Source organism: Cucurbita maxima, unplaced genomic scaffold, assembly GCF_002738345.1.
Source record: "Cucurbita maxima cultivar Rimu unplaced genomic scaffold, Cmax_1.0 Cma_Scf00017, whole genome shotgun sequence".
NCBI lineage: Eukaryota > Viridiplantae > Streptophyta > Magnoliopsida > Cucurbitales > Cucurbitaceae > Cucurbita > Cucurbita maxima.
In genome coordinates, this window is record NW_019272033.1 from 605,525 (window position 1) to 621,619 (window position 16,095).

Genomic DNA, 16,095 nt, shown 5'->3' on the forward strand with positions numbered 1-16,095 from the left:
AAAAAAAAAAAAAAAAAAAAAAAAAGAAAAAAGAAAAAAAAAGTTGTTCAAAGCCAGGTACACAGATCTGATGAGCATGTTCAATACTTTTTGTGTGTGCTTCTCCGTATGATGCTTTTGCAAATTGATTAACAAAATTATGCAAGGGAAAACAAACAATTTACATTTCTTCCTATTTTAACTTTTTTCTTAATCTGTAAATGGAGTTACAGGAAAAAGAAGCGCAATGCCTAAAATTTGACCACTTTAACAAAAGAAAATATTAAAAAATAAATTTTAGACAAAATCCATGCGACTCAAACAAAGCATAAAGGTAAATCCTAGTCGGAAGGCATCTAAGTACCTGGTTACACTTTGTGTCAAACGAAGCAATTACAAAGGCATCCTATTGTACTTATGAAACAAGATAAGAGGTAATTAAATCATGGAAAGTTAAAGAAACGTCAACTATACCTGGGAATCGCGCATTTTGGTCTTTAATATTTGAATTTCATGATTAACCTCCGCTTTCCTCTGAAAACATTTAATCTGGTCCACTTCATGTGACTGCAGTAATCAATGGGGCAACCATGAAACTCTTTAAAGAAGATTTTATGCAAGTACTCCACAATAAAAGAAAAAACCTTTTTTTATATACCTTATGCAGAGGATGAGCATATAATTTCCGCTCAAGTTCCTCAATCTGCTTCACCAACTCAACAATTTCTGGATCTTCAATACTCATGTCCTGAGAACGAGCCAAAAGAACATTGAATTGCCAGTACAGTTTTTCTCTCGAATATGTCTTTAAGTACACATAATGCATAAAATTTATAAAGAAAAAGAAAAGAGGACTACAAGTTCAATTGACATGCAAAGAAAACTCAATTACTTATTTCTAAAATTATTAAAAGGGTGACAAAGTTTTATGTTTGTCTTTAAATAGGACACTGTTTCTGTATGCTACTTAAAAAATTAAATGGAAAGAAAAAAAGCCCTTAAGTTGATCAGCTGGCACTGAGGATTCATTCTAGATGCAAACTGGTTGCTTCGTTTGATTATTCTTCAATAATTAATATGCATCCCCTAAATTAAAACAGAGCATAATCCTGTATCTTAACTAATCTGCTTCATTGGCAAAAACAAAAAAGGAAGTCATGATGCAGAGACGTCGCCAATTAATCTCAAGTATGCAATGAGGTAGAAAACTTGAAGTATTGAAAAGATATGCTTCTCTTCGTTCAAAGAGTTCTTCCTCCCCCTATGGTTGTTACTTCCAATAAGATTTTTTGTAATCCTTTGGAGGATTTGTAATTTTCATTATACTGAACAAAACTCTTGTTCCTCATCAAAAACATATATAGAGAAACGAGTTTATACTGTAAAAAGTCTTGATTCGTTAACACTTTCATGAAAGATATAACATACAATTATTCAAATATAAGTAAGCAGCTAATTTTTACCTTAACTGGATTCAATTTTGGAAAACCCTGTGGAAAACGAGTTCCCAGTTCTTCCAATGCAAGCAGTATGCTTTCCCTTGCTTCCACGGGTCTGAGATCAGAAGGAATAGAGATTCTGAGTTTGCTCAAGGCTGAAATAAGAGGCAGCTGAACTGGAACCTGAAAACATAATAACAACGATGACATCTTACATTTTAAATGGACCACTATCACACCAAAATAATAAGATCAAAAAAGGATTTACAAAATTAAAATCAAGATATAAGAAGCCCCAGCTTAAACATGAAAAACTAACCACGTGCATTTCACCCTTTTCTCCAGGACGGGGTGGACAAGGTTTTGGTCGTGAACTATTCTCGCTTAGACAAGGAGAGCATTGGAGTAAGGTATCCACTATATAAGCACCACCACGTGAAGGCAAGATGCCTAACCCAGCTGAGGGCTTTTTAACAACGTTAACTACAACTCCCCAACCCCAGTCTGTCCCCCCTTCTCTTACCTTAACCTGCAATTCAGAATAACCAATCTAACCAAGTTGCCAAGTACGGGTAACAGTGGCATCAAATGAAATAGATTAAAAACGCAAAAGTAATATCAAAAGATTTTAGCATGCATAATTATTTTCTATTAAATCTTAAACAAAAAAAGGTTGTTCATTTTCACTAACAATCAAATACATTCATTTAAAAGATGATAAAATAGATTGGTATTAGACACATATAATTCTTTTTTTTTTTTCTTAAGAGAATCCATGTACTCAGACCCTGGAGACATTAAGGGTTTTTCATATTATGCTTACATGAAAATTCAAATATGCGACCTCTGGTAGGTGGTACTTAGAGACCATTCACCAAGGGGTGCTATAAAAATTTATGCTTGAAAATCAAATTTTGCATACAAAATAGTTCTTCAATCATTTGCCTCATCTTTACTGATTTGGATTGTGAAGCGGACATTAGGTTTAGGCAAGATGGCTTATCAACACCTCTTATAAATGAATTTCCTACACCCCGAGTACATACCAACCGACCAGGAAGAAGAAAATAGAGAACTCTTTCCGGCCTTGTTATTTCAGACATCATCTTCTTCTCAAGTTGTGCTATATCAAGCTTTAACTTGTGGTATTCAGCAACTTCAGCCTAAATGGATAAAGCATAATAGTTAAAATTCTAGTAAACGATCAAAATATTAACAACTACATAAAAATAAATAGGACAAAACTTGCCTCTCCTGAAGCATCAAGTGTGGCAGCTTCCTCCTCTAACTTCGACACTCTTTTCCCAATATCAGGCAATGCCTAAAAATGAGATTATTAGGAAGTACTTTTTCAATATCCCATTATGCTAATTCAAATAGAAAGGATTTAACCACAACCTTCTCGTGCTGAAACTGATGAAATGAGTGTCTAATAACATGCTCAGCTGTAAATTGGCCTTCAGCCCGGCTCATTAAATTTAAAATTGAGTAGTAGCTCAGTCTAAAAGTACTAACAAGAGGAGCGGGTTTGCCCAAAATCATATCTTTAATTGTTCCCATCTCCACCTGGAAAAAAGTAAAGCAGTCAATGCTTTATTTTCTAGTAAGAAAACGTCTTTCATTAAGAAGAACTAGTGAACAAAAGACGAGGCTGCACTAAAAACAGCACTCGACCGACACAAGGGCCACTGAGGGCCACTGATTAACAAAAAAAATGATAACAATGAGTTCCACGCCTCTATACACTCTCTTGTTCCTCTCCCCCAAAGACCACAAAGAAAATAACAACTGTCAGCGACCTACCAAAAAAAAAAGCTTTTTACAAAAAAACTCAAGGTCTGAAGGTCTAAATTAAATGGTACCAGATCAGTGAAGTATAATCACGAGACCACAATACTACTCCTTTCTAAAGGATGCACCACCGCAGATCAATCAGCAAGGATGCCTTCCCATAATTTGATCCATGGTTCTTATAAAAAAAAAAATAATAATAATTTGATCCATGGTGTTAACTCTATGATGAAGAACTTCTCAGATAAAAAATATAACGTTCTTGGGAATTTTTAATCTTCCACAACAAGGAAATAATAGAAACGTAGGACGAGGAAGGGTTAACCAAACAAAAAAGGATATGCAAGTGTAACCCTGAGAAGGATTAGTAATCCAAGAACAAAGATATGTCCTCCCTAAAAAAATAAAAAAGATCTCCAAATAAAGATAAAAACATCATAATATCTCAAGTTTCCTTATCAAATAATGGCCGAAAAACCCCAAGGTCAAGAGAGGAGGAAAAGTCCCTCGAGGAGGAAAGAATAGAAGCCACTGAATGAAACCTCATGGAAGACAAATGGTATAAATAAGAGAATAGAGAGCAAAGGGGCTATCACCCAACCAGATGTCCTCCCAAAAGTAAGCATTCACCTCATCCGCCACCACATATTGAACATAGGTAAAAAAAACAAACGAAAACACTTAGAAATAGCTTTCCTCAAGTGTCGGGAAGTGCCCTCCGAATCCCCACTTGAGATCCACTCAAAAGGGTGCAGATTAATATTGCTCATAAAAACCTTGTGCTAAAGGGAATTAGGTTCTTGGGAGAAACGTCAAAGCCACTTAGCCAAAAAGGCTTCATTCACACCCTATGATTACCAATGTCTAACCCCCGAGCTCCACACACTTCATCATCACACTCCAATTCAAAAGTGGCCCTTTACCTTCTCCAAGCCCCTCCCAAAGAAAGTCTCTCATGCTTTTCTCCAGAGATTTCCTAACTGACACTAGGATACTCGATAAGGAGAGGAAATATTTCTAGATTTTGCTAATGAACAAAATCTTTGGTAAGTCTTCCTCCTTTTGTTCTCCTTCAAAATCAATTAGAACCGATCAATATTGGTTTCATTTCTTCTACATTTCACTGTCTCAATGAAATGGCTTCATATCAAAAAGATTTGTTTGCGTGAACCAAATTAGTCACAACATGAAACCGTGCAAGAATGAATCCAACAAAACCTAGAATTGATTGAACTCCAATGTTTTGGGCAATGAAAAAGATGGTAATAAATGGAAGTTAGACCCCTTAGGTCTTTACTAAGGTAAGTCTACTTTTCTGAAGCTATCCAAATCAAGAGATTGATTTACCCACGAATGGCTTTGATATTGAAGTTCAACTACTGATGAAGGTTAAAGTTTTTCAATGGCATACAGAATATTAAATAATCAAGAAAAAAAGGCAGAAGAAGCTCGCAAACTGGGCAGTTTCCCCTTCAATATGCTGTCTTTGTGTGCATAAAGATGATTTTCATTGGACCACGTTTTCAAACTTCGCGCAACAACAAAACCAGTGTGATATGAATCCTTTACAGACAGAGCAAATTGCTAATGTGTAGGGACTAACAAAAGTACAATTCGATAGAATGATTGATAAACTGGCAATGGAAGACATAACTGAAATCCGATCCAAGGTGTTAACCCGTCCATGCAAACCCTGTCCCACAAAGAACTTCACATCCATTGGAGTTTTTATCTTCCACGCTGAGGTGAAGATATATGCATTAGTAGGGGAGGAATTGGTCAAGCAATTGAAGAAAGAATGAGAAGATCTTTTGCAAGGGCTGGGAGACTAAAGGCGAATATCCACCATGTCAAGCCTAAAGTGAAAATCACCCAACAAAGATAAGAGAGCCAAGACACCCGTTTCCCGATTGGTAAAGGAGAAGATTTAGATAGTGGCTTTAAACAAGGATATGAAGTAGGTAGGTATGCAACTTAAAGCTTGACTGAATGAGGGCAAGTCTTTCCACTACTGAGAAGTTTTTTTCCAAAAGGCAAGACTCTTGCGAATCTTACCAATAACCAAGTCCCAAAACAAGATGCTCCTTGGGTCCAAAGGGAAAACTAAGATAGGCGGAGTGCAAAGCACCCACCTCAGTCCCCACCCAGGATGCCCATCTACTAAGCTTGAATGAGTCACAATCTCAAACGTTTGACACTTGCCTCTATTAATCCTTAGGCCTGAGATGACTTCAAAAAACACTAAAATTTGATTTAGATTAACAAAGGAATCCATTATTTCAAAACAAAAAAGATTGTGTCATCGGCAAACCGAAGGTGGTAAAGGCTTGTCTTATTCTTCCCAACCAGAAAACCCTTCAAAATAGTGCCCTCTGCCCCTTTTACAATCAAACTTGAGACTCTAGAGTGGGACATAAAATAAGTAGGGAGAAAAGAAACAACTTTTCCAAGAAGGGAACCTCACACAATTCTCTAGGAGAATGTCCAAGGAGAAGACCCAAAGTAGGAGGACAAAAAAATCCCTACCATGCGCCCAAATAAGTGAATTCAATCCCTACTAAGAATGGGTTCAATTAAGAAAATAAAATCCTAAACAACGAACACATCATTTATTTTGTCCACTCTCACTTTTGTCCTTTTTCTTTTGTAGACTTTTACAACTAGGGTTCAACCCCAACCCCTAAAGTGTTCTTCATTTCATTTTGAGAATATATATTTCCCTGTTATTTGAAAAAATGGAGCCAACAATATCAAAATAGTGAATACAAAAAAAAAAAAAAAAATCTAACAGCATCAATCAAATTAAGTAATCAAAAAATAAGAATAAACTTCAACATTAGAAAGAAATGAGTAGAAATTCACATCACATCAAGATTATGACTAGCAGCAGTATTACCTGCTCATCAATCATTATAATGCATATACCCCTGTCATCTTTTCCACGACGTCCAGCCCTTCCACTCATCTGCATGCAAAATTTGCAGAAGTCAAATTTTTCTCCACTAAGATAAAAGTGTGTACTAAAATTTAAAATAAACGATAAAATAATAAATAAATAAATAAAAAATTATGGGCACAAATAGGGCCTTCACTCACCTGAATGTACTCACCAGATCCAATAAATCGGTGACTATCACCATCCCACTTTTTAAAGGCAGTGAAGACAACTGTTTTTGCTGGCATGTTCAAACCCATGGCAAACTGTCACAAAGAAAAGAAGAACCAGCACTACTGATCAGCACAGAAGCTCAAAAGGCAAGATCTCAATTGGCAATAAAAAGCATCTAAAACAAGCACAAACAATCAGGTGATGGGTAGGTATCTTACAGTTTCTGTGGCAAAAAGGGCCTTAACAAGACCTTCCTGGAAAAGGAGCTCTACTAATTCTTTAATTACAGGAAGAAGCCCAGAATGATGAACAGCAATTCCTCTCTGGAGAAGAGGTAACATTAGCTCAATTGCAGGTAGCTCTCTGTCTTCCTCATTCAAGCAGAGAATCGCATTTCTGAAAACATGTTCCACCGTGTCCTTTTCTTCATCAGTGTTAAAGTCAAGTTTGGACATGGACATTGCATGTTGTTCACATTCTCTTCTACTGAAACTGAAGACAATAACTGGTTGGAAATTCCGTTCCATAATCATCTGATACAAGAAAGCACACCATTTAAAGCACAAAACATTATCTAAAAGAAAAATTCTCAATAAGAAAAATAGCCAAGTCCTTGCCAATAGAGATTATGAGAAGTTCTTCAAGCATGCTAAAATTGTGTGATACTAGAATCATAGTAAGGAGAAATAATGATTAAATGAGAGGTATAACATAGGGAGAACCTTAACTAGGGAAGTTAAAAATGGTCTTCCAGCTCATTAAGAAGAAGAGACCGATTAATTACTAGGTGGACTTTTGCATCGAGTGGCTGCAACAAAAATAAGCTTCTTCCCAAAAAGGAAAAGAAAAATCTCTTTACTTCAAATCACTCTACTATTTCTTTTCTAAGGATGACAAAAATCTTAAATGAAGTGAGCCACAATATCTTGACTTTCTTTTTGAATGGATACCCCTCCAAAATGAGAGTGTGCGCCCTAGATGTTGTTAGACAGAGTGGACCAACTGAAGGTTCCAAAGAGAGCTTCCCGAAAGTTCCCTTGTCAAGGCAAGAGTATAGGAACAAGGGAGGTTGGCGTAGATGATGGGTGGGCTGATGAAAGGGAGAATAGAGAGACACCATGGAGATTTCGCCCCAAAGAAGTTGCACTTTTTTAGATCAAAAGTTTAGGTCTCGTTTGACAGTTTTTAGTTTTGGGTTTTTGCAAATTGTGTTGGTTTCTTATGACTTCTTTTCCATTGTTTTCATCTTTCTTAACTAAACATTTGAATTTTTAGTCAAATTCCAAAGGACCTAAGTTTTTAAAAACTACTAGGTTTAGTTTTCAAAAAATACTCCTAAAAAGTAAATAACAAAACAAAGAAACTAATAGGTAAAAGTATTGTTTATGAGCTTGGTTATCAAACGGAGCATTAGTGATTGTTCTATTCCTTGCTTTATATTGGTATAAACACATCCCTTCATTTATCAATAGTAGTGTAAACTCTCTTTTATCCAACTAGAGAAGTTTTTTGCAACTTCCTTTTGATGGAATTTCTCCCTTTTGTAAATTGCATATTATCAATGAAATTTTTGTAACTCGTTTGTCTATAAAGCCAAACAAATGTACACAAACCCAATCTTTTCATAATCTAGTAAATCGTATGTTTTTTTTTTTTTTTTTGAAATCAGCCTCTTAGTTTTAGGGAAACTTGAGGACTTCTTAAGTAATTATAGCATCACGGATACTTGTACCGTATAGAAGGCTTTTCTACAACTTTCATTAGTTCGGTTGTGGCTTTCCTCTTTTCTCTATTTAACAATTTTTATTCTCGTTTCTTATCACAAGAACATGGAAAAGAAAACGAAATAAAAGACATTAAACAAAAACAGAACAAAAGATGATGAACAAACCTTAACAATTTTATAAATGTCCGAACCTCCGGAACCACTGCCACCTTTAGCTATTCTCCCACTAGATTTCCCATTTAAAGTCCTGTGGCCAGCAATCTGTTTTTGTTTAGCAAATGTGTCCAGCAGCTTCATAAAATTATCCTCCCTGAACTGTTCGTCTTCATCAACCACGAGATACAACCCATTGCCACCCACGGGAAAAACATAATGTTGCAAGGGAGTTGGTCGAAAATCAGTGTACACCACATGACAAGGCTGCTTGTGTATATTACATATCCACTCAGCAAACTCCGTGGCATTGGACATTGTTGCAGAAAGGAAGACCATTTTGATAGCCGGTGGTAAAAATATTATACTCTCTTCCCAAACAACACCTCTTTCCCGATCTCTCATATAGTGAATTTCATCAAAAATTACCCATGCTACTTCCTTCAAAACTTCCGAACCCCTGTAAAGCATCCCCCTAAGTATCTCCGTCGTCATAACTAAACAACTAGCATTAGGCGAAAGAGTCACATCCCCAGTCATCAGTCCCACGTCTTTAAACTCTTGACTCAATTCCCTATACTTCTGATTACTCAAAGCCTTGAGTGGAGAAGTATATATAACCCTCTGCTTATCTCTAAAAGCCATAGCAATGGCATATTCAGCAACCGCAGTTTTTCCAGCTGAAGTATGAGCAGAAACCAAAATAGATTCATTCCGTTCTAAGCAAGAAACCGATACCTGCTGAAACGGGTCGAGTGTAAACGGGTACGTTTTCGCCATTGTACCATTGAAAACCGGATTCGATAGGGTTCCATGAAGCGACTCGTCCTTGGTAGAAGTGTACCCAGCCGGGACCGCAACTTCATGAACACAAGTCCGCGTCAAACTGCGTCGGTTGGAGACAGTTTCCTGAGTCGGAGTTGCCTTCACATCTTCTAGGTTTTTCGATTCTTTAGGTCGCTTATTGGAGTTCGTTTCTTGGTTGTTGCCAGTTTCTACGACAGCTGATTCTTCTTCAAGTTCTTTCCGCTTTCCAAGTGTGGGAGATTCTTCCATTGTAAAACGATTAGAGCAACTGCAATTTCCTTTAATCGCAAGTGGAAACGGGGAAGAGGAGTGTTGTTAACAGACAAATACGAGGGAAAAAGGTGAAGAAGAGAGAGTAGATTGCTTGGAAGTGACGAGTGTGAGCAGAAGGTGAATGAAACGAAGAAGAAGGCCGAAAATGAAGTGATTCTGAGCAACAGCAGCGGCGGCGGAAGAGAATAGCCGGCGACGGTTCAAACTGCAGAAGTGTTTTTGACATTTTGGGATATTTGGCTAACTTATTTAAAATAGGTTTAGGGATTTGAAGAAAATTGGAAAGTTTACACCGTAGGTTAACCTACCCCGAACCTCTTCTAGTTAACCCATATATCATCGAAAAATATTTTTTAATTTTAATTTTTAAAAATTTTAAAATAACTTTTTTTATTCACTAAATCTCAAAATATTACATTTTTTATTTTATTCTTTGAATATTTGAATTTTTATGTAAATTTAAATAAATTCTTACCCTATTAAAATTTATACGCGAATTTTTATTTATTTATTTCGGTAAAAAAATAGGATATTTTTAAATTTGAGAGTTTTAAGTTGTGTTTTTCTTTAGAGATAGAAAGTGTTTTTATCAATGTTGATAAAAAAAAATTAAAATTTTTAAGTTGGAAAATCATAGTAATATTAATGTAAAAATGCAATTTTTAGTCCAATTCTAAATATTTAATTTCAGCTTCCCCCTTAAATTTAATATTTTAAAAACATATATTATATAGTGCATTTTTTTATATAAAAATTATTTTTTATTATTTAACCAATTTTTTTTATAAAAAAAAAAAAAAAAAACCTTTGAAATACTAATTTTAAAAATAAAATGAACTGAAATTTGAGACGAGTTTCTGCCTCATACAGCTCGAGCTGAAGACCGAGAAAAGTTTAGGAGAGATGGACCCTACAATCCGTCCAGTCGAATTTTTTAAGAATTTTTTAAGAGTGGTCGATGTCTGCTAAGTTCCTCCTTGAGAACTGAGCCGCCTGAATGAAAAATACATATAACCCATATTCTCATTAGACTGGGAAAGAAAATCTGCACATCTTTTCTATTTTACATGCAAAACTAAGGATACAAAGTTTCATACGTTTGCTACCTAAACTGCATCATCACAATAATATAACAATATGGCGTGGCAAATGATATCAACCTCGGTGACAACAATGGCGACGATATCATAAACTATAATCACATTGGCAAATAATATCGACACGACAACTCGAAACCTGGATGAAGCTTCACTTTTCTCTCCACTTCAACGTCTTCTCAACTCTGTTTTTGAAGTTGTCTAAGCTTAGAAGTCCAAGAAAATTTAACCAGACAATGGCTAAAGCCCATTGCTGAGTGTTGGGGCTGGCTATATATATCTCCGCCATTGCTGGGAAATCATAGCCTTGCTGAGCTATGAACCAACTTTGAGCTAAAAATTATAAGAATCAGCTACCAAAAGAAGGGAATGTTAGCATTTAGGTAGTGTGTTTATTAAGCATTTCCACCATCTGAGCTACTGCAGGCTTGGTTCAGTAGGACACCGTTCCCGAAATCGCCATCCAAGCTCATTTGTTGGACTTCCTGTGGGGAGAGGATCTTGATGCTCCGTACGCAGTTCACGAAGTCCCTGAAGTTTTGAATGAACTCGAGTAAGGATAACGACTGCGAGAGATGTTTGTATAAAAGAAGTAAATGAAATACTTACTCCCACGGGTCGTCGCCTACAAGTAAAACGTCGTTTTCATGATCGACGTAAACGAGTTTCCAGCCTATTTTTTGCCTGTCCTCTAATTGTCCCTCGATGCCGAACCGACGGGCAAGGTCTTGTTTAAGCTCGTCGTAACCTGTGTAACTGGTGATATCAATTGATCTCCCAACAGCTCCACGTTTGTAAACCTTCAAGAATTGGAAACAAGCAAGTTGAAGAACATGAAGAACCAAAAGAAAAGAGAAATGTAGGAATACTTGGAATACTTGGTCAACATTTTACGCGTAATATCATACCTTCGTGTAGGTTCGCATACGCTGGAACGGAGGCGGAGGAGCCCATTGGTTTCGATTCAAGAACGCGTTATCGTTCATCGCTGAATCCATAGAATTAAACGTCATGTCTGGAATACCGAATGACTGGGAAACTATAGAGGAAGAAATTTCCTGTTGAGGATCTTTCTGTGCATCATACGTGGTGAGCATAGCCCCAGAAGAAAAGTTATTGGAGAAGTCCTTCCCTAACTCTCCAATGCCTTTGTTTAACAAAGGATCGGAGTTTAACTGCGTTACCAATGGTCCATCGACATTCGTCCCATACGGAATGTTATGGAGATCGGTTGGTACTTCCAAATCCTGAGTACTATCTCTAAACAACATTGGCTGTGAGTTGAAAGACATCACGTTATTCTGCTGCAACTGAGCCTCGTTCTGTGAAAGGCAAGCCGAGGTCGTTGAGGAAGACGTGTCCAAGAAATCGGTCTGCGAAACGACGCCACTCAAGAACGTTTGTTGTGCGAAAATCGCATGGCTTTGATTCTTGGAAATATTCAGTGAAGGTTTAACAGCAGTCAAGGTATTTGTACTGAATATTGTAGCAGAAGATTGAGCAACATCCTCAACCAATCCCGTGCTTCGATGAACCCTTCCATTGTTTACTGGCTGAATCAAACTCGGGCCGTTGTTCGTGGACGGTGACGTGGAGCAAGATGGTATGTCATCAGTGATTCCAGATTGGCCAGCCGCTGCTGCTCCGGTTATTACGCTGCTAGTAGCTGCAGAGAGCTGATTGTATGTTTGAGTAGGAGGGAGTCCTACTGGTCTAGACATATCAGAAAGTACAGTAGATGGAGGTGGTTGATGTAGTTGTGGAAGTTTCGGTTGCAAATGCTGATTTGAGAAACGATTATTTGTCGTGCCATTGCTCTTCGCTGCCTGCTGTGGTGACACGTTTGATGGAGGGACTGCAGCTGGGGTGGATTGAGGAATGTCGAGCATTTGGTTAGACGACATGGACCGGGAAAACGACGCATCCACCGACTGTCTCAACTGTTCCGGTAGTTGAGAAGGCTGAAGAACAACAGACTGCTGAGCCAAAAGTGATTGCTGCTGCTGCTGCTGAAGCTTCTGCAACATCTGCATCGGAACCTGATTATCCGACATTTGCAAATGATGGATCATCGGTTCCGGGAGCGAGGACTGATTCATAGTCTGTGGTTGATTCTGAGGGAGGCTTCTCTGAAGCTGCTGGTTTTGCTGCAGTACGATCCCATTAGTGTGAGGTTGCTGCTGCTGCATTATTTGAGCTTGAATCTGACTCGAGACCGCGTTTTGGTTAATCAAATTCGGACGGGTCTGCTGAGACATATCATCCAACTGCTGAGATGGCTGCACAACAGACCCCAATGAGTTCATACTTGACGGTAGTTTAGGTAGCTGATCCAACTGCTGAGCTTGAGAAAGAAGCCTTTGTGCATTGAACTGTATGTTGTTTGATTGAGGAATTTGTGTGTTCGACAAGCCAAGTTGTCGAGAAATATCGACTCCGCCAAGGTTCGGAAGCATAGACCCCGAAAATGAATGCATGTAACTTGGCTGCATTGCATTAGAAAGTGAAGGGTTTTGCATATTCATCCATTGAACTAAGTTTAGGCCTGGATATCCCTGTGGATCTTTCATGCAAAAATCGTCCCCAAACATTGTTCTTTTACATATACCATCTAAATCGGAGGAGTCATCATCTGCAAGTGAAAATACAAGTACATTACATTCCCTCTCCAACATTAACTAATTCAAATCCAGCAAGTATTCATTGCAAGAGAAAACACAAGAACTGAGTTTCAGAAAGGTTGAATCTATTAGCCGATGTGGGACTCCTCTCCTAACAATCATCAACAATCCTCCCCTTGAACAAATTACACCATAGAGCCTCCCTTGAGGCCTATGGAGCCCTCGAACAGCCTTCCCTTAATCGAGGCTCGACTTCTTCTCTAGAGCCCTCGAACAAAGTACACCCTTTGTTGTACTTTGTTCGACACTTGAGTCACTTTTGACTACACCTTCGAGGCTCACAATTTTTTTGTTCGACATTTGAGGATTCTATTGACATGGCTAAATTAAGGGCATGGCTTTGGTACCATGTTAGGAACCACGAACCTCCACAATGATTTGATATTGTCAACTTTGAGTATAAGCTCTCATGACTTTGCTTTTGGTCTCCTCAGAAGGCATCATACCAATGGAGATGTATTCCTTACTTATAAACCCATGATCAAACCCTTAATTAGTCGATGTGGGACTCCTCTCCCAACAATCCTCAACATATACATATAGACACAACTCAAGGCGTGACTTAAGAATTGAAAATAACTCTAATTATTGTACCTGGCATTCCTGGTTGCCTCGGACGTTTTGATCTCAAAAAAGGAGGGGGGCAAATGAAAAATGGAGCAATAACTGGCTCGATCTCCCATATCGAGACTCGATTTCGTCGTTCTCCTCCAGTTGACTCGTCCCACCCGACCTAATAATGGATGCACTATGCTTTAGTAACATCCCAAACTATAGCTAGCCAAAAACAATTTTTCAACTACAAAAATATCGGGGGAACGATCCCACTACCGAACCTGTAGATTACGCCATTGTGAGCCCTTCCATCTGACAGAATCAAGATCACTTATACCTGTGATAGTACCCATATACCTGCAAAAAACAAAGGAGATTTTTTCAGAACTGAAACATATTTTGAGAAACAAAATCACTGGATTTACCTTCTAGTTCCAGACTCTTCTGTCTCAAACATCATTCTGAAGCGCATACCGAGTGATATTTGGTTAGCAGACACTGCCTTGTAATATTTGGCAAGAGGAACAACAAATTCTGAAGGACTTGCCCTTTAATTCATAAAGAACCACCAACAAAAGGTTTATCTTTGCACTTATTGTTGTTTACAAATTAGGAAAAACAGAGGTTAAGAAGTAACTGACACGAACCTCGGGTTGTAGAAGACGGTGAAAGGGCTATTGTTTGCAGCAGCATGGGCAGCTGCTGCAAGAATACCAATATGCATACTATCAGTTGACAACACTGATGATGATAAGTTGGTTGGTTGCCTGTTTGCTCGCCTGATGCCCAATAGAAGCTGTTGCTTTTCATCTCTGCTTAAAGACAAGTGAATAAAAAGAATAGGTCAGGTTTTCTGATACCACATTTGCTTCACTATTAAACAAGCATGGAGGTTCGTTTTCTCGTTTGATCGGCTTAATCGATCAAACCGCCAAATAACTACACATGTTAACGACCAGTTTATACCAAGACATGGCTCATCACCTTATGAACAAAACTGAATCACCAGCAAGAAGTCTCTTTCCACTAACAAACAAGCTCCAACCAGTTGTTAGTAAATGGCGTTTTGGTTGTCCTGCATTGAGAAAAACAAAAACAAAAATGCAAACTAGTGGTTAGAGAGCGATTCTTGATGTAAAGAGCTCAAGTCCACCGCTAGCAGATATTGTCTTGTTAGGAATTTTCCTTTCGGGCTTCCCCTCAAGGTTTTTATAACGCGTTTGTTAGGGAGAGGTTTCCACACCCTTGTAGAGAATGTTTCGTTCCCCTCTCCAACCAATGTGGGATCTCACAATTCAGCCCCCTTCGAGGCCCAGAGTCCTCACTGACACTCGTTCCCCTCTCCAATCGATATGGGACCCCCCTTTCCACCCCTCTTTGAGGTCCAGCATTCTTGCTGGCACATCGCTCGGTGTATGGCTCTAATACCTTTTGTAACAACCCAAGCCCACCGCTAGCAGATATTGCCCTCTTTGGGTTTTCCCTTTCGGACTTCCCCTCAAGGTTTTCATAACGCGTTTACTAGGGAGAGGTTTCCATACCCTTATAAAGAATGTTTCGTTCCCCTCTCCAACCGACGTGGGATCTCACACTTGAACACTTTCACATAACAAGCCCGAACACATATTTCCAACTGACTAGCAATAGTTACATACCTCGATATATGTGACGGAAAGTCCATACATTATCATGCAAATCCTTAGCAACAAGCTCTTGTGCAGGTGGTTGCATAGAGAAATCCTAGCAAGCAAGCAGAAGAACATCACATTTGGAAATTGACACAGAAGTAGATAAACAACATGGTGAGAATAAGCAAAATTAGCTCACAAGAGGGGGGAAGATCTTCTCTGCAGCACGGCGTGGCACGGAGAACCCGCCATGAGTGCTCGTGTCACTTGCAGTCAACGTTTTACAGAAGAACTCTGGCTGAGGCTTATTAGATTTCAGAGCTAGATCTGATCTCAACAATGCATCCTTGTCAAACTGCATAGTAAAATGAAATCTTTAGTTATTTACTTCTTCTATATCAAATGAAGCCTGTCTTTCATCCTGTAAGAAACATGAGTAAGGAACTTACAGAAGGAACCGGTAATAGTGTCATTTGTGCATATACTTCATCCGTTTCCGGGTCGGCCTACAAATATTTTCAAACGTTACAATATTATCCTTAAGCTTTTATAAATATTCCATCGGAGTAGAAAATTCTAAAGAACTTCTACTAGATTAAGAGTAATATCGCAACTTTTGTAAGAATAACGACATTTCTAAAACAAAGCAGAACGAACCATACATGTAATGTTACATTATGAAGCAAACATAGTAACTTGGAAGGAAGATTTGGGTAGTTTGGGACTTGGCCATCCACATCTTTCTTCAAGGATGCTGCAACCTGAAATTAAAATTTTAACTTATTAAAGAAAGAAAAAAAAAAGATTTCTATTTAAAAAAAAAAAAAAAAAAAAAAAAAAAAAAAAAAAAAAAAAAA

At 38.1% G+C, this 16,095-nt stretch overlaps 2 protein-coding genes across 5 annotated transcripts in view; both read right to left on the reverse strand.

Annotated features, from left to right (window-relative positions):
• Positions 1 to 9,524, reverse strand: part of LOC111491727 (DExH-box ATP-dependent RNA helicase DExH10) — a 14,437-nt gene extending 4,913 nt beyond the window's left edge. For all 4 annotated transcript variants that reach the window (XR_002719756.1, XR_002719757.1, XR_002719755.1 and 1 more), the window contains exons 1-11: positions 8,210 to 9,524; positions 6,537 to 6,851; positions 6,306 to 6,410; positions 6,106 to 6,174; positions 2,817 to 2,984; positions 2,668 to 2,739; positions 2,465 to 2,581; positions 1,738 to 1,947; positions 1,443 to 1,601; positions 638 to 727; positions 454 to 546 (exon numbers count right to left, since the gene is read on the reverse strand). Coding sequence is in view for 1 of the 4 variants with exons in the window: in XM_023140729.1 (XP_022996497.1) it covers positions 454 to 546; positions 638 to 727; positions 1,443 to 1,601; positions 1,738 to 1,947; positions 2,465 to 2,581; positions 2,668 to 2,739; positions 2,817 to 2,984; positions 6,106 to 6,174; positions 6,306 to 6,410; positions 6,537 to 6,851; positions 8,210 to 9,253 (2,442 nt within the window). In the remaining 3 variants the exon portion in view is untranslated. The remainder of the gene's footprint in view (positions 1 to 453; positions 547 to 637; positions 728 to 1,442; positions 1,602 to 1,737; positions 1,948 to 2,464; positions 2,582 to 2,667; positions 2,740 to 2,816; positions 2,985 to 6,105; positions 6,175 to 6,305; positions 6,411 to 6,536; positions 6,852 to 8,209) is intronic.
• Positions 9,525 to 10,303: 779 nt separating this feature from the next.
• The window catches only part of LOC111491726 (auxin response factor 19-like), an 8,312-nt gene continuing 2,520 nt past the window's right edge, over positions 10,304 to 16,095 (reverse strand). Inside the window, exons 3-14 of the mRNA XM_023140728.1 lie at positions 15,901 to 15,999; positions 15,688 to 15,744; positions 15,438 to 15,593; positions 15,266 to 15,350; positions 14,595 to 14,685; positions 14,258 to 14,422; positions 14,036 to 14,158; positions 13,892 to 13,967; positions 13,650 to 13,788; positions 11,283 to 13,006; positions 10,984 to 11,174; positions 10,304 to 10,905 (exon numbers count right to left, since the gene is read on the reverse strand). Of these exons, the coding sequence (XP_022996496.1) occupies positions 10,770 to 10,905; positions 10,984 to 11,174; positions 11,283 to 13,006; positions 13,650 to 13,788; positions 13,892 to 13,967; positions 14,036 to 14,158; positions 14,258 to 14,422; positions 14,595 to 14,685; positions 15,266 to 15,350; positions 15,438 to 15,593; positions 15,688 to 15,744; positions 15,901 to 15,999 (3,042 nt within the window). The 3' untranslated portion in view covers positions 10,304 to 10,769. The remainder of the gene's footprint in view (positions 10,906 to 10,983; positions 11,175 to 11,282; positions 13,007 to 13,649; positions 13,789 to 13,891; positions 13,968 to 14,035; positions 14,159 to 14,257; positions 14,423 to 14,594; positions 14,686 to 15,265; positions 15,351 to 15,437; positions 15,594 to 15,687; positions 15,745 to 15,900; positions 16,000 to 16,095) is intronic.